Raw genomic sequence first — 23869 nt, forward strand, 5'->3', positions numbered from 1 at the left:
AGAGGCCTCAAGAGTGTGTGTTTAGAACCAGTCCCCCTCCCTCCCTCAGACTCTGCCACTGAGTAACTTGGTTGTTTTGGGCAAGTCTACCTCTGGAGTGTTAATTCTCTCTCCTTTAAAATGAGAAAAAGAGCCCCGTGGGCGTGGCTCAGTGGTGGAACATTGACTATGACTCAGGAGGTCAAGGTTTGGCTCCCTGTCAGGGCACATGCCCAGGTTGTGGTCTCGATCCCCAGTGTGGGGCATGCAGGAGGCAGCTGATCCATGATTCTCTGTCATCATTGATGTTTCTATCCCTCTCACCCTCTCCCTTCCTCTCTGAAATCAATGAAGGATATCCTATATAATAAAAGCCTAATATGTAAATTTTCCCCTTGACCAGGAGTTCCATTGTGAGTATGACTGCTTGCTATGACATGCGCTAACCACCAGGGGGCGGCACAGAACATGGAGGCGTCAGCGGTGAGGCACTGGCAGCGGGCGGAAGTGGAGGCACTGCTGGCCCCAATGGGCTTCTGGGTGAGCAGGGCTGCAGCTGCCGGGACCTCAGGGGCCGGTCAGGCTCACCATGGGTTCACGCAGAAGCCGTTCTGCTGAGGCCAGCTGGGAGAGAGTGTGCTGCCCACCTGGCTTCCGTGTGGCACCACTGGGTGGCCCAGAGGCCCACGCTATGCCCCAGCCTGTGGTGTCTGGCTGCGCTTACCGCATCTCTACATGGGGACTCGGGTGCCATGACTCAGGTGGAGGGGGCATGAGGGGGCCCGGGGGCCCAGGTGCTGCCCAGGGCCCAGAGGTCAGCTGGGACCTGCCCTTCAACGCCAGATGCTCGTGCTTCAATCACCGGCCAGGCCTAGGGACCACATCGGTGCATGAATTTTGTGCACCGGGCCTCTAGTCTACAATAAACCATCTGTCTTATTTGTGGATGAAATATACTTGCAAAAACCTTAGACAACACCAACATATATTTATTGACTTTATTTTTAAAAAATTACTTTTCCTAATTTTAGAAAGTTATGAAACATCACTAGAAACTATTTTTCCCATGCTGAAAAGCCTTGAAAATGTATCCCTCTATTTTATATCCATACATTTAAAAAATCACTCTTTTTGGGGGAAGGCCTCTTATGGAGAAGACCCGGAGCTGAGGAGTGGAGCCACACCCTCTGCCCTTTCAGAGGAGCACTCCCTTCCTGTACTGGCCTACCGTGGGTTACAGAGGCAGGCTTTGGGAATTCACGGTCTCTTTGGAAATAAACCGTGGTTAAAATTGGATACCAGGGTAACTGTCCCCAACGTAGGAAATGCAATGATTTTGAGGGAACTACACATAAATAAACAAGCTGTGATTGAAAAACATGCATATATATTCAGATCTCTCCTCTGGTTTTGCTGTGGACTGATGGGTGCTGGTAGAGACATGGCCAGGTGGTCATGTTTCAGTGCTTTCTGTTTCTGCCACATCCTCTCACCAGGCCCCCAAGTGTCCTCTATTATGACAATCCAATGTCTCTCAGAAAAGTCTCAGATTTCTGTTATTTATGCCTCTTCATGTTATCCAATCCCTGTACGCCTTTTCTCAGGAATAGATATTTTAGCCTAAATAGTTATAGTTGTTAGTCATCCAGCTCTTAGCATAAAACAAACACAAAGCTAAGAATCTTACAAGTTATTTTATTTAATCCTTGTCATCATTTTATGAAGTAGATGAAATTAATACCTTAGAATATTAATCAGTAATTTTCAGCTTAGGGAAGATAGTTAAGTTGCCCAAGGTCCTACAGTTAGGAGTGGTCTGACTTCAGAATCTGAGCTCTGAACTAATTATATTGATTTTAAAATCTAAATGATCTGAGTGGTAGGCATTCAAACAGATAAGGAGGTGTGAGGGCTTCCCTGTGGGCTGAAACCAGCTCTCTCAGCTGAAGAGCTGAGTTCTGCCACACACCTGCCCTAGCAGGCACCTGCCATACAGCAATGGTCACTCTATCGCTGAATTCGGGTGGTAATTCTAGCCCTACCTCCCATGACACTTTAACATTTCCAAGAAGAGAAAACAGAAGTACATAGCCTTCATGAGCGAGAGAAAAGCATGAAGGAAGCATAATACAATGCCCAGAATCTCCTCTCCACTTTGTCCTAGCAGATCCCTCTGCAACTGCTGGCCTGTTAGCAGAGTGATTAAAGATGAGAGCAGTGCCATGGCATCACATCACGGCTGGGAAAGATGAATACAAACATTTACCATAAGCACCAGAAAACATGTGAAAAAACCTTAAGGTGGAAAGTCTCTGTATAGGATGAATACAAGGAAACGTTACTTTATCCAACTTCAGAATTCATGGAAACACAAAACCATTCAGCCTAGCAATATAAATAGGTCTGAGAAAACAAAAACAGAAGCAAAGCAAACAAACAACTTACAGAGAAAATTAAGATTCTGTGGGCTGTGTGTCTGATTTTTTGAGGTTAAAGATAAAAGGGCAAATTCTGCCCCTGGCAGAGCAGGTAGACTGTTCAGGGGGCCAGCAGCCAGGCCCAGAGCAGCAGCAGCCAGGCTGGGAGCCGCAGGCCTGGGAGAGCACCCCTCATGGGATTGCAGCCCTCCTGGAGCCGAGGAAGGAAGAAGAGCCAGATCTTCCTCAGCACTCCAGAGGAAACTTTCGCTGCTGAGTTGTGTGATGTCTGCTCAAAACACTTGTCCTGGGAAACTAGAGCATCGCTCGGGCCCCTGTTAGACCCTCAAGTCATCCTGAGTCACAAAAGGAACGAAGATCAGATCACACTGCATTTTGAAGCCATCTTGGATGATAAACAAAGAGGCCAGCCCACCACGAGCTCTAGGAGTCTACCAGAGCCACCAGGACTGCTCGCTCCTCGCCTGCCGTGCCTCCGGGCACGCCCCAAGGCTGCTTCTCAGACATGGGCAGCCCTGACCAGACAGTGTCTAGGTGAGCAAAGTCCTCGGGGAAAACAACTCCACTATGGCTTCCACCAGTTAAAGGAGAACGTTCCAATCTACTCTCTAACCCTAACCCTCTCCCTGATGGAGCCAGCCTCTCCAAGAAGAACTGTAGTTGATAGGGAAAATGAGACATTTTCGGGGGGCTAGCAGTCTGAATTAGTCCCAGTAACCTGCTCTCTACTGCACCCTCTTGCTAGCTGATAGTTAACTCCATTTGTGAAAGAATGTGGGAGATGGGTCTGGTCCGTCCTTGGTTCCTCCCATGCCAGGTGTCTCCTGCTTACCTGAGCTATGCTGTGCTCAAGGCTGCAAGCTTTCTGCAGGATCTCTGCTAAGCACAGTAAGTCTGTCTCTGCCCCGTTTTGTTCTTTTTAACCCCTTCAATATATATAGAGAAAATTTCATTGTCCAGGTTGTTCAGGATCTGGATCTCAGAGTCCCCTGAACCAGCAGCGCTGCTTTAATTAAAGGCTCTTTCCCAAACCTCACAGTGTCCGACTGTCACTTCAGCACCAGTTTTATAAATTCCACATTCTATAACATAGTCATGTGACTCCCAGCAGCACCGCGGCAGCCCCGGTAGGACCTCTGCAGGGCGGGCTCTGGCGCTGTGTGGGAAGTCCAGTGAGGAACCAGGCTACACCCTACCTCTCAAGAACTTGCCTGCGTGTGGATTTGCAAAGGTGATTTCTGACCACCCCTCTCTGTCTCTGCCTCTCCATCTACCGGTTAAGGGTAGTGACTCACTGACACCCTCTCCAGGGCCATACGTTTTTTTCTGTGGCTTTGACGGCTGGTTTGTTTAAATAAAAAGAAAAGGCTGGAGATCCCTGGGTCTTCTATGTGCTTTGTCCCTTTGGGCTGATTGCTCTTACGTGGTAGTATACAATTTTATTAAGATCCAAATATTTAGACAACTTGGAAGCAGTCTTGTATTTTAGATTCAGAAGAAGAAAGACAGATGGTTCCTTTGCCATTTCTACCACTGCAGTGGAACCTGAGTGAGTGCCATTCACAAACTATAAACCCGTGGGAAGTCTTGCATTTCCATCAGCCACTGGCACGGGGTAACACCAGATGACAAGGCTCTGGGGAGCTGGGCGACCTTTAAAGATGTACAGGGTTAAATCAGTTGGTGATGCTCAGAGATGTCAAAAATAGCAGCCATAAAGGACATATGGTTAATTTATCATTATAGATTAGCCATTTGGCACAATAAATAGTACTTCATAAATCTTAAATATCTAGGTGGCCAGAAGACAGAGAAAAGGAAGAGAGGGGAAAGAGGGAGGAAAGATAAAGCCATCTAGCAAAGTTGGTGAGCTGGAGTGTGAGGTTCAAGGTCAAGTTTGGGGACAATGAAGATGGAAAATTAAATTGGAGAATAGTTTCAATCCTTAGGGCAAAATACCATACCTTAAAAATGCACATCTAATAAATGCCTGTTATATAATTGCTATTTAAAGCTTGATTATGGCTATTTTGTTTCTAATATTTGTTTTTGAAAGAAATATTCCAATTATAATATAGACAAGCTCACTGTCTGCAGATTAATTCTTTAGTCTGTATCTATTGTTGCTACTGATTAAGTATAGCAATAGCTATGATAAGTTTTACCTCTCCCCATAATTACTGAATAGTGCGAATCAAAATCAAAATCAAATGCATGCTTTTGGGAGGGAGGTCAATTAGCTTGTGAAGCAGCAACTCACCATGCGACCTTGGGCAAGATGTCCTCATTTGTAACCTCACGGAGTTGGGCCAGAATATTTCTAGGGCTCCTCTGAGGTCTACCTTGATTATAAATTGTACATGCATATTGTCAAGGTAAATTACCAACCACATTGTATCTCAATAAATTAAATGGATCACACACTCTTAGAAATCCTTAGTGAATAATTTCTGGGGTGATAAAGGTTTTTGACTCACAGGAAAGCATCTACAAAGTATATCAGCTAAGAATATGGCACTGCCTGCAGGTTAGTGCTCCCATCCTCCAAACCCCCTGCCTCTTATGCCTGACTCACAGCTTCAAAAAAGCAAGCTCAGTAGCTTTATTCAGAATTCTGAAAACCCTCCACCCACACAATAGGGAGATGGCTCAGGAGGAGCACTCGAGCAACCCTGTGCCCAACACAACTATTTCCTTTGGAGCAAAGGACTGTGAGACCTGCGGGGCTCCCTCCTGTGCTCAGCCGACTGTCTGGAGCCTGGGGCTGAGGCCTCTTCCCCACTCTCCTCTCCAGATTCACGCTCCTCATCCACGGTGTGAAATAGTGGTTTGTGCCTCAAAGCCTTTTTGCTCCGGCGAACATGCTCTTCTTGGCTTGGACTTATTTGATAACCAGAGCGGGACAGCTTCCCTCCTCTGTCTAAACTCTTCATTGCGGTTATTTGTTGTGTCCGTTGTCTCTCTTGCAGCGACCGTGTTCGAGAGTGTGCGTTGAACATGATGAAGGAGAGTTCGGAATCACTGCTGTCCGCATCTAGGAAAGCATGACAAGAAGAGGTAAGAGCAAGACCAGGTCAGAGAGAAGAGAACATCCCGATGGCGAGAACTCAGTGCGAAGCAGGCCTTTTTGAGGGTTCAGCTCTGACACTCAACGTTCTTATCAGCATGACCTTCTCGCTCAGATCTGCTACTCTAGCGGGAGAGTAGAGTACAGTTGACTCTTGAGTAGTATGGGGATGGGGGGTACCAACGGCCTGTACAGTCAAAAATCCATTTATAACTGTTGACTCCCCAAAACTTTACTAATTGCCTACTGTTGACTGGAAGCCTTACCAGTAACCCAAACAGTTGATTGACACATGTTTTGTATGTTAGATGTATTCCTAGAACTGTAGTCTTACAATAAAGTTAGCTAGAGAAAATAAAGTGCCATTAAGAAAATCATAAGGAAGAGAAAATTAATTTACATAGTTATTTAAAAATCCACATATACTAGTAAGTGGACCCATGCAGTTCACACCTGAGCTGTTCAAGGATCAACTGGAGAAGCTCTATGTGCAGTGTCACAAACATGCGTATCAAGCTTGTCTCTTCCAGGTAAGCTTGTCTCCTCCAGGTCAAGTAGGGAGTGTTTTTTACAAAATCAGAACAATTGGTCCTTTGTGTTGTCAAAGCCTGATGCTAAACTGAAGGGTACGTGATTCTGTGACATGAAAATGACTGTCTTTAGCTAGGTTTGTTTTTTAATCAGTGTTGCCAGAAAGCATTAAATCTGAGTTTTTTCCCTTTTAACTTTGAACTAGCCAATTTCAGAGAAACAGGGTCAGGGTGTGAGCACAGTAGACAGCCATGTGTGGCAAAGTAACTACGACTAGATGCTCTCATTTCAAAAGAGGGAAGAAGGAGAACAGATCGAGGCTGGCACACAATGGCAATGACAATGAGGACAAAGTCCATTTGTTGGAAACATATTATGTGTCTGCCACTGTGCTAACCATCTACATCTATTATGCCATCGTATCCTTATCACGACCCTTTGTGAGGAGAAAGAGTGTGACGCTCATTTCCCAGGCGAAGGTTTCAGAGGGTAAGTGACTTTCAGCATCACCCAGTGAAGGCAGGTCTGAGCAGAGCTTGTCTGGCTCTCCCCCCACACCAGGCTGTCACCTTACAATGTCACATGCGGTCCGGACAGCTGCATCAGGAGACGAGGAAAGCCACTGGGGATCCATGCAATGTCCCCTCTTGGCTGCCCTCACAAAGAGCTGCAAGGTGCCTAGGACATGGCCTTTCCTTCGCTGTGTACACATCCTTGAAGGGTATCTTTCACAAGATCTTTAATTCTCATTTTCTCAAAATTTTAACCTCAGACATTTATTTTCCTTTAAATATCCTCCTGAGAATTGAGGTATTTAAAGGCCTTTAATTTAAACTTGAAATAAAATTCTTTCTCCCACTTTCTTCTCCCTTCTAAAGAGCAAGACAAAAAACAAAATCCCCAGAGCTAGTGCTAACATGCACACAGGTTTACACCTGACCCCATGTGGTTAGCACATGGGACATCACAAAATCTTAAAAGTGCCCTGTTCAACGACATCTTCCCGAAATGTGACCAATTCATCCTGAGAAGGTCGTCTGGAAGCTGAGGGGGACAGAAAGCTGGGATCAATGCTTTGAATAAAGAAAACATAGTATACTAGAGGCACGGTGCATGAAATTCATGTTGCGGGGGGGGGGGGGGTTCCTCAGCCCGGCCTGCACCCTCTCACAGTCCGGGAGCCCTTGGGGGATGTCTGAATGATGGTAGAGTGGGTCTAAGCCAGCAGTAGGACATCCTTAGCACTGCTGCGGAGGTAGGAGAGGCTCCCTCACCGCTGCTGCGCTCACCAGCCGTCAGCCCGGCTTCTGGCTGAGCAGCGCTCTGGCTCTGGGAGCACACTGACCACCAGGGGGCAGCTCCTGCATTGAGTGTCTGCCCCCTGGTGGTTAGTGCGTGTCATAGCGACTGGTCATTCTGCCGTTAGGTCTATTTGCATATTAGCCTTTTATTATATAGGATTATTTGTTCATTTTTAATGACTCCCCTTTAATTTGTGCTCTACAGTTGGCTTGGAACCAGAGATCCCTTTATTCTTTGATGCTTGGAACACCACCTAAACATCTAAGAAAACACAGCCCATGTGTCTCCCCCAGTGCCCAGCCTTCCTCTCTCTCTCCCCGCTCCCCTCTCCTGGCTTCCAACCCCTCCTTTCTAGCATGTGCTTCATCAGTGGGCAGGCTCTATTTGCCATCTCCTGACCACCTCTGGTTATTAGAAAGTGGGTTCTATGCACTAGGAAGAGGCTTGGGCAGGTGACTTGCAACTTAACTCATGAGATCTGTCCAAAATGGGAGAAAGTAGTTCCTTGGAAAGTGGGGGGAGGAGGAGAGTGGGGACTGCTCTCTGTCCCATTTGCACACCCATCTTCCCCACATCCAGGCAGCACAGTGCCAGGGGGAGGGAAGGGAGAGCACAGTGCCAGGGGGAGGGGAAGGGAGGGAGAGCACAGTGCCAGGGGGAGGGAAAGGTAGGGAGAGCACAGTGCCAGGGGGAGGGAAAGGTAGGGAGAGCACAGTGCCAGGGGGAGGGAAAGGTAGGGAGAGCACAGTGCCAGGGGGAGGGGAGGGAGAGCACAGTGCCAGGGGAAGGGGAAGGAAGGGAGAGCGCAGTGCCAGGGGGAGGGCGGTAGAGAAGTCTCCTCAGCAGTAAGATGTGAACATCTGCACTTCCATCTGCCACAAGGGAGAGCCTCACTTCTGGACCTGCATCAGGGCGGGCGGGTGGCATGAAGGAGAAGCAGGGAAGGGCCTCTGCTCAGGGCAGGGAGCCTGCTACTGGACTGAGAGCGGACTTCGGGGCAGACCTAGACGCAGGGCAGCCCTTCCCACGCCCTCCTGGTGCTGTGGCCTGGTTTCAGTTGTGGTAAAATACACATCACATACAATTAGCATTTTAGCTGTTTTTCATTTTAAGCATTTTTAGGTGCACAGCTCTGCGGCACTGGGTGCCTGCTCAGTGGTGCACAGCCATGTGCACTCCATCCAGAGTTCCACATCTCCCAGCCTGCGCTGGTCTGGCAGTCTCAGGCATAGAAGGCTGTCCAGGCAGGACCTCTGTTCCTGTAGCATCAGGTGAACCCCAAGGGCAAAGGAGCCTGGGAAGAGGAGGTGGAGACCCCCCAAACCAGCAGGGAGCTCCCAGACACCCAGAGCCAGGGCTGCTCTGCCCCTGGAAGGCGAGGGTGGGAGGAGGGAAGTGCTTCCCAAGCTGCGGCCTGCTTAGCCAGGGCTACCTTCTGGCTGGGGGCCCCTCTGGCTTTGCCCCAAAGCCCCTCCGCCATTTCCTGACCTTGTTCAGCCCAGAAGGCCTCGAGGATTTCAGTAATTGTGCCCAGATACACACCGAGGACTGTCTCAGTCTCACCAGGATGATTATTATAATTTTTTAAAACGTGTTAAGGATAAGTCCCACTTCACTACTTTTCCCTCTCAGATTTCTAGGTGCGCCAGATTTCACTCCCAGAAGGACTTGTGGGCTCAGGGGGCACATTTGAAAGGAAAACGATTGGGATGAGGACGTCACTTCACTTCTCCATCAGTTCACGTAGAACTGACATTTCTGCTGTGTTGTCTTCCTTTCCAGGAACATCTCCATCTCCCCAGGCCACGTCTTCTTTGGCCCTCTCCATGGAGTTACACAATAGCTAATGCTCATTGTGCATTTGCTAGTACTTGCTTCCCACAGCTTTTTTCCCATCGGGGCCACACTCTGTATGCGGAAAATACCAGGACCCTCCCCTTTACAGATGGAATGACAGCATGAAGAAGTGGGGTTTGATGTTTTCTTCATATAAGTCCTGTGTATATCTTCCTGGGATTTTATGATTTTTACTGAAAGTATGAGTGAGATGCCTTTTAGGACATCGATTGCAAGGATATGCTCTTTTGACCTGGTAATCTGGTGGATAATGTAAACACATTTCCAAATGTTGAACAACCACATGTCTGGAATACATTCCACTTTGTAAGGTGTAGTATTCCTTTAATGTTCTGCTATATTTTTAAAAAATATATTGTTATTGATTTCAGAGAGGAAGGGAGAGTGAAAGAGAGCTGGAAACATCAATGATAAGAGAGAATCATTGATTGGCTGCCTCCTGCATCCCCTGCCCACCCTCAGGGATCAAGCCCACAACCTGGGCATGTGCCCTTGACCAGAATCGAACTTGGGCCAGTGCTCTATCCACTGAGCAAAACCAACTAGGCTGTTTGGCTGTATTTTGTGTCTAATGCTTTATTAAGATTTGTGCATTAGTGCTCAGGAAAGCTGTTTTCTGCTGCCTTAGCAGGTGGTATTGGGTTTATATCACCAGAAAGGACTGTGAGGCTTTGATGTCTTCTGTTCATTCTCACAACATAAATACCACCAATGAGTAAGAGCAGGAAGGGTTTTAGAATTAATCTATTATGCACCCTGTACTGGGGCTCCTTTTTGTTTGCTTTTGTTTGTGGAATAGCTCTTTCATAACATAAAATAATACTAGTCACGAGACTGTGATCTGAGAGATACTAGACCAATGAGACAGAATTGAGAGTTCAAAACTCTCTCAGGATGAGTGGCTTTAGTACAACAAAGATGGCATTTCATTTTAAAGGGAAAAATGGTATGGGGACAGGAACATAACCATTTGAAAACAATCTCTATCTTAATCTACACAAAGATAAATCTCAGATGATTTGAAATTTATATGAGAAAGTCAAGCTATTAAAGTTTTAGATGAAAAATATTGGGTCTAGTCAAACCTTGGTCCTCAAACCAGGTTGTTTATAGAAATAGTGTCTCAAGTTGTGGAATTTCAGTTCTCAACCTCATAACCCTTTCTTGCTGATACAACAGCATGACAAAAAGTGTCCCTTAGGCCACAAAAAAAGGAGAGGATGTGAGTCAGTTTACCACTAAGGCTTGCTTGTTATCTCAGGAAATTAATATGAATATTTTACTGCCATGAATATTTTTTAGGGGAGATGTGTGTGTGTGGGGGGGGGGGAGGGGAGGGGATTGCTTTTGTTGCTGATTAAATGGACAATTAGCACAATTTTAAAACATAAAGCGGCCACCAAGAGTGCTACTGTTGCTTAGGGTGTGAAAGAAACAATGACCACAGGCAATTGGAGAGGTAGAAAAACTGTGGCTGATTTGGGTAAAGGAAAAGCAGTTAGCCCTGGCAACATTTCCAGGCAGTGACATGTGAACAAGCGAAGATGCTGCAGGCTGCCCTGAAAGACACCTCTGGGACCAGTGCTGAAGGGGGTGGTTTGATAAATTTAAGAGAAGAAGTGTTTGTTTATAGGTTACACAGTACATTAGACATGTACCGTATATAAGAAAGGTTAAAACAGGGAATCATTTGGGGGTCTGGAATGAGTTAATTCAATTTACATTATTTCTAAGGGAAAAAAATGATTCTGTTTCAAACAAATCACTTCTTGAACAGCCTTCCAGAATGAATTAAGTTTGAGAACCAAGGTTCTACTGTAAGTCATTTTCTAATTTTTCTTTGGAAATCAAGTAAATTTTATTCATCAGTATCTGAACGGCAAGTGTGTCCAAAAACTAAAATATAACTGTGAAACTTGAGGAAAAAGCATTAACAACAAATACGAGACAACAGATGATGTCTTAGTTATATAATGTTCTTCAAATTCATTTAAGGAAACCAGCAACCAAATAGAAAACAATGGGCCAAGGAAACACAGAAGCTTCCTCAAAAGAAAGACAGATGGCTCTAAAATTATGAATTGATGCTCAACCATACTAAAAATAAAAGGACTCATGAAAATTTTATCCTATCATATCATAGATTACTCAAAAGTTTGACAATAGCCAGTGATGGTAAAAGTGTTCAGCAATGACCTTTCTCACAGACTTTTGATGTACATAAATTTTAAAAAAATAATTTTTTAGCCAAAATTTTTACTTCCAGGAAACAGTACTAAGAAAATAATGGCATGTTTGTGCAAAAATCCATCACAAGTGATCCAAGGCACTTATTATATATCATTGCTTATATTCACAAAAAATTTGGAACTACCTTAAATATTTGTCAGTAAGGATTTCGCTAAATAAATCATGGTGCTCTTATGAAATTTATTTTTATTAAGTCATTAAAAATGATCAAAAGGTTCATATCTATTGACATGGGAAGATGTCCACAACATATGGTTGAGTAAATTAGACAATTTATAAAAGTTACAGAACAATGACTATGCTATGACTTTATGTGTATGATGGTGCTGGTAGTTTGTGACTTCTGTTTTTGTGTGTTTTTTGTATCAGGTCTGGGTAGGGTCTGGATCAGGAGGGTGTAGAGAGAATTATGGGAACACGACCAGATTGTCTATAGTGATTATTTCTGGGTTTTGGGTTTCAAGTACTTTTAACTTTCTTTTTACTCCTTTCAATACTGGTTGATTTTATTTTCATATCAAACAAGTTTTAAAATCAGAAATAAAAAGTTTAATTTTAAAGAATAATATATTCACTTTTCAAAGGTTTAATTCTAAAATCCTATAAGTGTCCAGTTGGCATGGCTCAGTGGTTGAGTATCTACCTATGAACCAGGAGGTCATGAGTTCAATTCCCAGGCAGGGCACATGCCCAGGTTTTGGGCTTGATACCCAGCAGCCAATCAATGATTCTTTCTCATCATTGATGTTTTTATCTCTTGCTCCCTCTCCCTCTCTGAAATCAATACAAATATATATATATAAAATAAAATCATATATGTTTAGGTTATTTGAATTTCAAATGTGATTGAAAACCTTGAAATTTTAGGAAAATTTAAATTGATATGCATGCATATGTGTGTGTGCATACAGATATTAAAAGGGAAATATTTAATCAGTAAATTTGATGAAATTATTTTAGTAAAATTTAACCAACCTTGGAGAATTCTGGAAATTTTTAAACCATGGGTGAATTCTGTGACTTTAAAAATGTGCCCATTTTTTTGTTTTTCTAAGATGGGGGTTAACAAATTAGGAGCCTTGGGCTATATTCGGTCCACTACCTGTGAAATGAAAATGGTTGTTACATTTTTAAATGGCTGAAAAAATTAAAAGAATATTTCATGACAAGTAAAATGATAGGAAATTCAAATTTCAGTGTCCATCAATGAATTTTTGAATTAGATTAATAAAAAAGTTGTTTTTTTTCCTCTCTCTCTTTGTCTTTCTCTCCCTCTTTTTGGTTCTAGAAGTGTCTATATAATATTCTTGATTTTTCATTTTGGCCTCCAAGCCCCAAAATATATATCATCTGGCTTTTTACAGAAAAGAGGACCAGCAGCCAGACACGCAAGTCACCTTCGCGGGCAGCAGCCTCCCCGTCTCTCCTTGCTGGCTGAGGATGGCTGTAGGGAAAGGAGAGGTAGCGGATGTTTTTGGCACCGGCCTGTAGGGAACAAGCAGAAATAAAGGCAGAGTTAGCTACTGTGATTTGAAGTTTCACGTGGCAAACAAAGTGAAGGACACAGACTTACACTGTGGCATCTTTTTTTGGATCACTGGCTTTCAGTTATTTTTGTTTAAAAAAACAGAATGCTTCAGCCTTTAATATACTGTATATTTGCTTTCCTTGTCATGATAAAATAGACCATTATAAACCTCTCAGAGTTATTCCCACAGCCTCACCGAGATTAGGGTGGAGAGGAGGACCTACCCCAGACCCAACTCGATCCATTGGTCCCAGTAAGATTGCTTTGATATGGCCTCAAATGGAATAACTCAGATGCACAGAGGATAATATGGAAATAAGGTCCAAGTGTCTTGGCTAAAACAACCTCTTCGCTGGGAGAGGTATAAGCTTCCTAGAGCCAGGGGCACTGGTTCCTGGAGGTCCAGGCTTGTTCAGTCCTGGCCACCATGGAGTCCGGTCCAGACTCAGGGCACAGCATGTGCGCTGCAGTCGCTTACCCCTCCTGGAGGAGAGATCCCTTGGGTTCCTAAGGTCCTGGACTCCAAGAGGGATACCTGAGTGTGTGTCCTGCCCCACTGCTTTTGCATTTCTCTGTCAACAAGGCAGTGGTTTTGTTTGTTTAAGTGTCAGTGGTAGTCACCTGAGGAGGGCCTGTCCTGGGATGAGCCAACTCTCAGGTGTGTCCACCTTACAAGCCCCCCTTACCGGCGTTCCCCACGGCAGGCTGTGGCCTTTCCTCATACTCTCCCGTAAGGTGTTCTGGCGGCGGATCAGGATCTCTTTAGCCTGCTTCTCAACTGTTCGGGGTTTGAGGTTGTATTTGTTATAGGATGCTGTCTGCAGAAAGAGGAAACATCAAATACGAAAGGAATCTTCAGTATAACTGTCATCCTCAAGAGGTTATAAAAATATCACAAATTAAGACTACTAGAGCAAGAAGACACCATGCAAGTCATCTGAGCATTTTCCTCAATCACAGGGGAGCAGGCTGTGGCCCCCAAAAGAAAAGTCTGTGACTGAGGCCACCCTTATTGGGACCCCTGTGGTTGGAGTGGTGCCTCCTGGCTCACAGAGCAGTGCTCTCCACCTGTCCTGTCCCTCTGTTACCCTTACAGGTACCCCCAATGCTCACAGACTTGTGCTGCCCCATACACACACTTTCTTTCCTAGTGTTTTTTATACTAGGCCAATGGTTACTGAATTTAATGAATCAGGAAAATGTCAGAACTACGTTGTGAATTTCTATAAGGTTGCTATTTTTAATTTTGTCAACTAAAGATAAATTTAAAAAATCAACCAAATACATCATCTCAGATAAAGAAACAGAGACAGAGAAGCATTGATCAAACCATCAGACCTCAGAGGGAAGGCAGGGGAGGGTAGGGGTAAGGGGGAGAGATCATGCATATAAGCATAACCAATGGACACAGACACCAGGATGGGGTGAGGGCATGAGCAGGAAGGGTGGAGGAGCAATGGGGGGATAAGGACACATATGTAATACCTTAATCAATAAAGAAAATAAAAAAAGAATAGTCCTTCAAACTGAATCAATTTAGCTTTATGAAAAATTACTTCCTTGTCCTTATCAAGGCCAGTAAAAACCTCTGTTGTACCATAGACCAACATCAGTCCTCAGATGTTTACAAAGTGCTTAACTGGAACTTCTTCTCTCCCTTCTTTTCATTCAAAGTTACCAGTGAATATCCTGTTTCCTGTGGGTTAGTAGGTCTCTTAAATAATAGGATCAGGACTGAAGATGTGATCACTCTTGGCTAACCAATGCTTTAACAGAACATTCAATTCAATAGCAAAAGAGCAAATGTCTATGTACAGGTGCCATGATAGACATGAAATTTTAAAAAATGATTAAGTTAGAATTATGATCTTCAAAGGGTTCTAGTCTACTGGGGGAGTTATACAAATAAGTATATACTGTTATGTGCTCAGGTAAGTGAGAAGATGTTGGGGTGTACAGGGAGTATGGAGGACAGGCAAAAGGCAATCAATTGTCCAGTGTTTGTATTTTAATGTATATATATCCAGTTAAGTATATTTGTGGCCTTTATAATCTATTAACTCAATCACAGTTAATTAAGCCTCATAAAATAGCAATTGTCTAAAAATAGTTCCATAAGAAAGGCATAGGTTGGGGGGATCAAGGAAACAAAGGTGAATTAGCAAAGCCAGCTTTCTCTTTATGCTGATGGGAGAGCTTTGACAGCCACTCTTAACTAATTAAATAATCTGACAAGAACTTGTCCAAAAAGTTGAATTTTAAAGACAGTTTGAAATATGGGTTTTTATCTACCATCACTATGATGGACCTCAACCTAAGTATATATATATTATAAAAACCCAGTGGCCCTAACGACCAAAGACAGGTGCGGGTGGATGGGGCTGTGAGCATGGCGGGGCGTGCGAGGGTGGGCGGGGCCACGCGATTTTGTGTGCTGGGCTTCTAGTGTTTTATATGTTGAGACATTAAAGAATGACATATAACACTATCATAAAATATTTTAAAAATAAGCATCTAGAATACTAAGACAAACTTTTATAATTTTTTATCAATGTTAAGTTCATACAAAACTGAACTCAGTGTGTGTGTGTTTACACACATATACATATACACTGAGTAGGTAGATTATTATGATCTCTGAACGCATAATAATCTGGCCACTCAGTGTATATCCTATATAATAAAAGGTTAATATGCAAATTGTCCCCTCGACCAGGAATTTGATCAGCAAGCAGGCCGGCCAATTGCCCATGTCCCCTCCCTCTGGCCAAGCTGGCTGGACCCCACCAATGCACGAATTCATGAACCAGGCCTCCAATACACACACACACACACACACACACACACACACACACACACACACACTGAGTGGCCAGATTATTATGCGTTCAGAGATCATAATAATCTGGCCACTCAGTGTATATGTGTGTATATATATATATATATATATATATATATATATATATATATATATTGCTAGTAGGGTTTTCCTACACCTTGATTTGAGAGAAGGTTGTACTTAAACAAAAATTCAAACACTTTTTTTCTATTTTGCCTCATATCACATCACTCATGTGCTTGTCCAGTTTCCCTGTCTGCAGGGAGCATAGGAGGTTGTATGCATATAATGTATATTTAAGTTTTTTTCCTTTCCTTCCTTATTTTCTGATTTTTAATGAGGAGTTGGTGACTGTTTAAAACCTGTATTTCCCACTAAAACTTGAGCTCTATGGGATAAAGATGTGCATTATAGATGTGCATATCATTGCTGAAGGGAACTGAAGCTAAATAAATTGAAACTATATCCTTTGAAAGTATATTGAGGAGTAACATCAGAGGAATGGCAGTGTGAGAGATCCCTCTGGCCTCTCCCCTGAAATTTCAAAAATTTAACCAACTATAATTCAACAAAGAAGTCCCTACTCAATACAGAGGCATGCCTGAGAGACCCACACACTGAAACATCTAAGGTGGGAAACTGGGAATAAAGAGGGAGATGAGAAGGGAGGAAAGCACAGATGGTCCGCAGATGCAGCCCTACAGCCAGGAGCTCTTGGCTGGGCCTGGAGACGGGAGGAAGCCAGCAGTAGCAGGCACTTCCTTCAGATGGGAGGAACTGACAACAGGGGGGGGGGAGGGGAGAGGGGAGTCCAGCAGGACAAGTGAAGGGAACAGTGATTGAGCCAGCAGACATCTGACAGAGCACCTAGAGTGTTCACCTCAGGTGACTGGGGAGGCTGAGCCACTGGGCCCTATAGGACACTTACTACACAAGGCCACTTTATCAACTCAAGGAAACTTAGCAGCTCTGCCCAATACATAGAAACAAACACAGGGAAGCAGCCAAAATGCGGAGACATAGAAACATGTCACAAATGAAAGAAATGGAGGAAAGCAAACTACTGGATATAGACTTCAAAACCACAGTTATATGGTTACTCTAGAATCTTCTAGAAACCTCCAAGGGACTTAGTGAAACTTTCAAGGATCTTAGTGAGAATGCCAAAAAAAAAAAAAAAAAAAAAAAAAAAAAAAAAAAAAAAAAAAAAAAGGAAAAGGACCAGTCAGAAATTAAGCACACACTGACTGAAATTAAGAATAATATACAGGGATTCAACAGTAGACTAGAAGATCCTGAGAATCAAATCAATGATTTGAAATATGAGGAAGCAAAAAACACCCAACCAGAAGAGCAAAAAGAAAAAAAAAATCCAAAAACATGAAGATAGTGTAAGGAGCCTCTGGGACAACTTCAAGCGTACCAATGTTCGAGTTATGGGGGTGCCAGAAGAGAGAGAGAGAGAGCAAGATATTGAAAACCTATTTGAAGAAATAATGACAGAAAACTTCCCCTACCTGGTGAAAGAAATAGACTTACAAGTCCAGGAAGCACAGAGAACCCCAAACAAGAGGAATCCAAAGTGGACTATACCAAGACACATCATAATTAAAATGCCAAGGGCAAAAGACAAAGAGAGAATCTTAAAAGCAGCAAGAGAAAAGCAGTTAGTTATCTACAAGGGAATGCTTATATGACTGTCAGCTGATTTCTCAACAGAAACTATGTAGGCCAGAAGGGAGTGGCAAGAAATATTCAAAGTGATGAATAGCAAGAACCTACAACCCAGCAAAGCTATCATTTAGAATTGAAGCTCAGATAAAGAGCTTCACAGACAAGAAAAAGCTAAAGGAGTTCATCACCACCAAACCAGTATTATATGAAATGCTGAAGGGTATTCTTTAAGAAGAGGAAGAAGAAGAAAAAGTTAAAGATAAAAAATATGAACAACAAAATGCCAGCAAATACATATCTATGAACAATTGAATCTAAAAATCAAACAAATAAGAAATCTAATGAACAGAATAAACCGGTGAATAAAATAGAATCAGAGGCATGGAAATGGAATAGACTGATGATTCTCAGAGGGAAGGGCAGTGGGAAGAGATTAAGCAAAGACCTTATATGCATGTATGCATTACCTATGGACACAGACAATAGGGTGGTGAAGGCCTGGGGTTAGGGGGAATCAGGTGGAGGGGAGCTATTGGGGGGGGGGGAGAAAGAGAGACATCTGTAATAATCTCAACAATAAAGTTTTTTTTTTTTAAATCCTTATACATCAATAATTGCCCTAAATGTAAATAGTCTGAATTCACCAATAAAGAGGCAGAGCAGCAGAGTGGATCAAAACAAAACCCAACTATATGCTCCTACAAGTGACACATCTAAGATGCAAAGGCAAAGTTAGATTCAAAGTAAAGGGGTGGAAAATTATTCTCCAAGCAGGTAACATCCACAGAAAAGCAGATGTAGCCATATTTATATCTGATGAAATAAATTTCAAGATAACAGCAGACAAAGATGGGCACTTTATAATGATAAAGGGGACACTTCATCAAGAAAATATAACACTTCTTAATATATATGCACCCAACCAGGGAGCACCATAATATATAAAACAGCTACTCACAGAACTAAAGGGACAATCAAAGCACAATTATAGTTGGGGAACTTAGTACTCCATTGACAGCTCTATACAGATCAACCAAACAGAAAATCAATAAAGAAATATTGGCTTTAAATGAAACACTAGACCAAATAGACACAACTGACATTAACAGAACATTTCATCCCAGAACATCTGATTATACATTCTTTTCCAGTGTGCATGGAACATTATCAAGGATAAACCATATGTTGGGTCACAAAACTAGCACAAATTCAAGAAGACTGAAATTATGCCAAGCCTATTCTCTGACCACAATGCCTTGAAATTAAAAATCAACTGCAAAAAGGAAGAAACCCACAAATAGGTGGAAATTAAACAATGTACTACTAAAAACTGACTGAGTCAAAGAAGAAATAAAAGATGAGAGCAAAAGATATATAGAAACAAATGAGAATGACAATATAACATAACACAGCCTCTGGGATGCAGCAAAAGCAGTGATAAGAGGGAAATTGATATCATTACAGGCCTATCTCAAGAAACAAGAGAAATCCCAAATAAACAACCTAACATCACATATTAAAGAATTAGAAAAAGAAGAACAAAAGCAACCCAAAGTTATCAGAAGAAAGAAAATAATAAAATAGAGCAGAATAGAATGAAATAGAGAACAAAAAGGTCTTACAAAAAATTAATAAAACCAAGAGCTGGTTCTTTGAAAAGATTAAAAAAATTGGCAAAACCCTGGCTAGACTCACTAAGGAAAAAAGCGAAAAGACCCATATAAACAAAATCAGAAATGACAGAGAAGTTACCACTGACATCACAGATATACAAAAGATCATACTACAATATTATAAAAAACTACTAGAGGCCCGGTGGACGAAATTCGTGCACGGGGGTGTGTGTCCTTCAGCCGAGCCTGCACCCTCTCCAATCTGGGACCCCTTGAGGGATGTCCGACTGCCCGTTTAGGCCCGATCCCTGTAGGATCAGTGGGATTGGGCCTAAATGGGCAGTTGGACATCCCTCTCACAATCCAGGACTGCTGGCTCCCAACTGCTCACCTGCCTACCTTCCTGATTGCCCCTAACCACTTCTGTCTGCCAGCCTGATCACCCCCTAACCACTCTCCTACCAGCCTGATTGATGCCTAACTGCTCCCCTGCCAGCCTGATTACCCCTAACTGCCCTCCCCTGCAGGTCCGGTTGCCCCCAACTTCCCTCCTCTGCTGGCCTGGTCACCCCTAACTGCCCTCCCCTGCAGGCTTGATAGCCCCCAACTGCCCTCCCTTGCAGGCCTGGTCCCTCCCAACTGCCCCCCCCCCACTGGCCTGATCGCCCACAACTGCCCTACCTTGCAGGCCTGGTCCCTCCCAACTGCCCTCCCCTGCTGGCCATCTTGTGGCAGCCATCTTGTGTCCACATGGGGGCAGCCATCTTGTGTGTTGGGATGAAGGTCAATTTGCATATTACTCTTTTATTAGATAGGATAGAGGCCTGGTGCATGGGTGGGGCCGGCTGGTTTGCCCTGAAGGTTGTCCCAGATCAGAGTGGGGGTTTCCTTGTGGTGTGGGGTGACTTGGGTGAGGGGCCTGTGGTGGTTTGCAGGCTGGCCACGTCCCCCAGCTACCCAAGCTGAGGCCCTGGTATCTGGGACTTATTTATCTTCTATAATTGAAACTCTGTAGCCTTGATCGGAGGCCAGGCCAGGCCAGGAAGCTGGCTTCCTCCATCGCCCCGGAAACCCAAGCCTCCTGCTCGCTCCATGGCTGCAACCATCTTGGTTGGGTTAATTTGCATACTTGCTCCTGATTGGCTGGTGGGTGTGGCTTGTGGGTGTAGCAGAGGTACAGTCAATTTGCATGTTTCTCTTTTATTAATGTAGATATACCACCAAATTCAATAACCTAGAAGAAATGGTAAGGTCCTAGAAATATATAACCTTCCTAGACTAAATCATGAAGAACTGGAAAATCTATGTAGACTGATCAGCAGTGAGAATATTGAAACAACCATGAAAAAACCTTCCAAAAAATAAGTCCAGGACCAGATGGCTTCACCAGTGAATACTACCAAACTTTCAAAGAACATTTAAAACCTATCCTTTTCAGACTCTTTGAAAAATTGAAGAAGAAGAAGCAATACTTCCTAACACATTTTATGAGGCCAACATAACCCTGATACCAAATCCTGGCCAGGATAACACACAAAAAAGAAAACTACAGACAAATATCTCTGATGAGAACAGATGCAAAAGTCCTAAATAAAATACTAGCAAATAGAATATAAGAGTGCATCAAAAATAATACATCACAATCAAGTGAGGTTCATTTTAGGGGCACAAGGATGGTTCAACATACACAAATCAATCAATGCAATACACCACATTAACAAAAGAAAGGGTAAAAATCATGTAATCTTATCAATAGATGCAGAAAAAGCATTTGATAAGATACCCCAGCCATTTATGATTAAAACAAACAATAAAGGGTGAAGGTTAGAAGATGGCTGCCGACAGGAAGGCAGTCTGCAAAATGGTGCGTGAATGAGAGAACAAAGGGAGAGTGTGTGGTTGCACAGGGAGTGTTTGTTGGTGAGTTGAGGGACAGCTATACTCCAGGGGACTGTGGGGGACTGCTGGATGGGGTTCCCCTGACCAGGAAGCCTCCACTGCTGCTGGGATCCCTCCCAGAGCGACCAGCTCTGACGCGGAGACCGCGCCATCTTGAAGGGGAGAGTGGATGTTGTTGAAAGCTTGAAAATGCGGGGAATCTACAACTACGGCACCCAGCAAACAGCTGCAAACCCGAGAACTCCGGTACCCAAGTGACGTGAGCATGCGGATTCGGAGGAGCTCTGCGCCTCCTCACAGAAAGGTCAGATTTCGACTGGGATAAGGTGAGGTCTGTGGTCCGGGCAGGAAAGAGAAACACGAAGGGTGGGAGCTGGAAGACCTGGGGAAGTCTGTGCCCAGAAAAATCCATGGCCTTTGGGGCTGTCATGATCCGTGAATGTGGAAGGGGATCTGCAGAGCTGCTAACAGAAAGAAACTCTAAAAAGCAACCCATAGATGAACTGGGCACAAAAGGACAGCCTAAAATTTTTAAAAGTGTGCCGACTGCTTAGACTCAAGGGGAAAAAAGACTGCACAGACTTGCACCACAGTGCCGGAGTTCGTACACTTACTCTGGCATGCATTCTCTCTCTCTCTCTCTCTCTCTCTCTCTTTCTCTCTCTCTTCTCTTTAAATCCTTGCTTTTGATTACTAAGCCCAATACATAGGATCACCCAATTGGGGACACTCTAAGAGACTGCAGGGGAAAGTTGTTTTTGTGGAATCTGGGGATCAGAGCAGGGAATAACGATCAGAGAACCAGCTCCGGGGCAGCCCATTCCCCCAAACTGGTATTAAGTGCCACAGGGAAAACAAAATCTAAATTCTAGCTAGAGAGGACCTATAGACCCAGAGGTCAATCTAGAAACACTGCCACCCAGGGGTTGAATCACAAATTGACTCCTGTGTAAACACAAATAAACGAGTATAAGAAATAAAGATGTACTGCCTGCTTGGAAATCAGGACTGTGGCTTATAACACTGAGGAGCAGTGGAACTCAGGGAACTTCAATACTGTCCTGACTAGGAAACAGGCATGCCAAACAGAACAGTAGAGGAAGTGAATGACCTTCACTACTGCACATTTTTATTTTTTTCATCTTTTACTTAAGAAACTAATTTTTTTTTCTTTTTTCCTCACTTGATTTTTCCTTTTTAATTATTACATTTTTATTTTCAATCAGTATTATTACTACTACTATTTTACCTTTTTATAAGTGTCATTTTATTTTCTCTTTATTTTACTTTGGGATTAGAGTTCTACATTATATTTTCCTCTTTCCTTTAGCATCATTTTATTCTTTCTCAACTTTACCTTTATGCCAACACTCTCTTCCTCACTTTTCTCCTTTTGTTGTCCTGTTTCTCTTACCCTATTCCTGCTTTAGATTTTCCCTATTCCTTCTTTTTACCCCCTATTAAAATTTCACCCTACTTATATATCTAATTTCCAATCCCCTGCTCCAAGTCCATACACACCTCTCTCTTCTCTTTCTTCACTATCCAAATTTTTTCCCTATCTGTCCTTTTGTTGTTGTTTGCTTGATTGTTGATTATATTGTTTTTTTTAATGCTTGTCTGTGAGATTGTTTTGCTTTTTCTTTTTGTGTTTTTTTTTGTTTTGTTTTGTCCTTGTTTGTTTTTTGTTTCTGTTTTTCCTCTCCTCACTTGATATTAGTTGTTGTTTGTAGTTTGCATTCATTTCCAGGTACTTGGAGCTGGCATGTGTTGGGATTAGTGGCTGTTCTATTGGAGTTTTCTCCCCATATATATAGTTTTTTCCCTTCTTTCTTATTCTCTCTCTTTTCTCTCTTACTTTTTTTTCCTTTTCCCAATTTCATTTTTGCACTCCTTTTTTTTTCTCTCTTCTCTTTTCTCTCCTATCCTCTAATTCACATTTCTCTGGTGGTTACCTTTACTTGGGGTTATTAATATCATTAATACATTTGTGTTCAGTGCCTTGTTCATTGTACCTTGTTGTGTTGTGTTTTGTGCTTTTAAATCAACGCAGGAGAGAGAGAACTACATAACCAGACACCCAGAGAAAAGAGATCATGGGGAGACAAAAAAACAAAATAAAAAACAGCCCACATATGAAAGAAAAGCAGGCATCACCAGAAAAGGAAATAAATGAAATGGAGGCAAGCAACCTGTCAGAGAAAGAATTCAGAGCAATGGTTATAAGGTGGATGAAAAGAATGGAAGAAAAATTCAACAATATGTGTAAGAACCAAGAGGAAATGAAGGATAACCAAGAAGAAATGAAAAATGACATCGGTGCTATAAAAATCTCAGTAGAAAGCATCAACAGTAGACTAAAAGAAGCAGCGGACTGCATCAGTGAGCTAGAAGATAAGGTAGGAAAAAATGCCCAAGTAGAGCAGCTTCTAGAAAAAAAAAAATTAAAAAGCCTAAGGGGACTTTGGGACATCATGAAACGAAACAACATCCGCATAATAGGGGTGCAAGAAGGAGAGGAAACTGAGCAAGGAATAGAAAACCTGTTTGAAGAAATAATGACAGAAAACTTCCCTGATATAGGGAAGGAAAAACCCACACAAATCCAAGAAGCTCACAGAGTACCAAACAAAATGAACCCCAAAAAACCGACACCAAGGCACATTATAATTAAATTGGCAAACACCAACGACAAAGTAAGAATCTTAAAAGCGGCCAGAGAGAGACAGAAAGTTACCTACAAAGGATCCCCCATCAGACTAGCGACTGATTTCTAAACAGAAACACATCAGGCCAGAAGGGAATGGAATGAAATATACAAAGTCATGCAAAGGAAGGGTCTGAATCCAAGAATACTGTACCCAGCAAGGCTATGAATCAAAAGGGAGGGTG

The 23869-nt window shown here is 43.0% G+C and overlaps 1 protein-coding gene across 1 annotated transcript in view; it reads right to left on the reverse strand.

Annotated features, from left to right (window-relative positions):
* Window positions 1–5104: 5104 nt before the first annotated feature.
* Window positions 5105–23869, reverse strand: part of SLC9A4 (solute carrier family 9 member A4) — a gene marked incomplete at both ends in the record, with an annotated part of 83107 nt that continues 64342 nt past the window's right edge. Inside the window, 3 exons of the mRNA XM_080683491.1 lie at window positions 5105–5451; window positions 12822–12909; window positions 13639–13770. Coding sequence (XP_080539617.1) covers window positions 5105–5451; window positions 12822–12909; window positions 13639–13770 — 567 coding nt within the window. The remainder of the gene's footprint in view (window positions 5452–12821; window positions 12910–13638; window positions 13771–23869) is intronic.

The sequence above is a fragment of the Plecotus auritus genome (genome assembly GCF_963455305.1).
Source record: "Plecotus auritus genome assembly, chromosome: 8".
NCBI lineage: Eukaryota > Metazoa > Chordata > Mammalia > Chiroptera > Vespertilionidae > Plecotus > Plecotus auritus.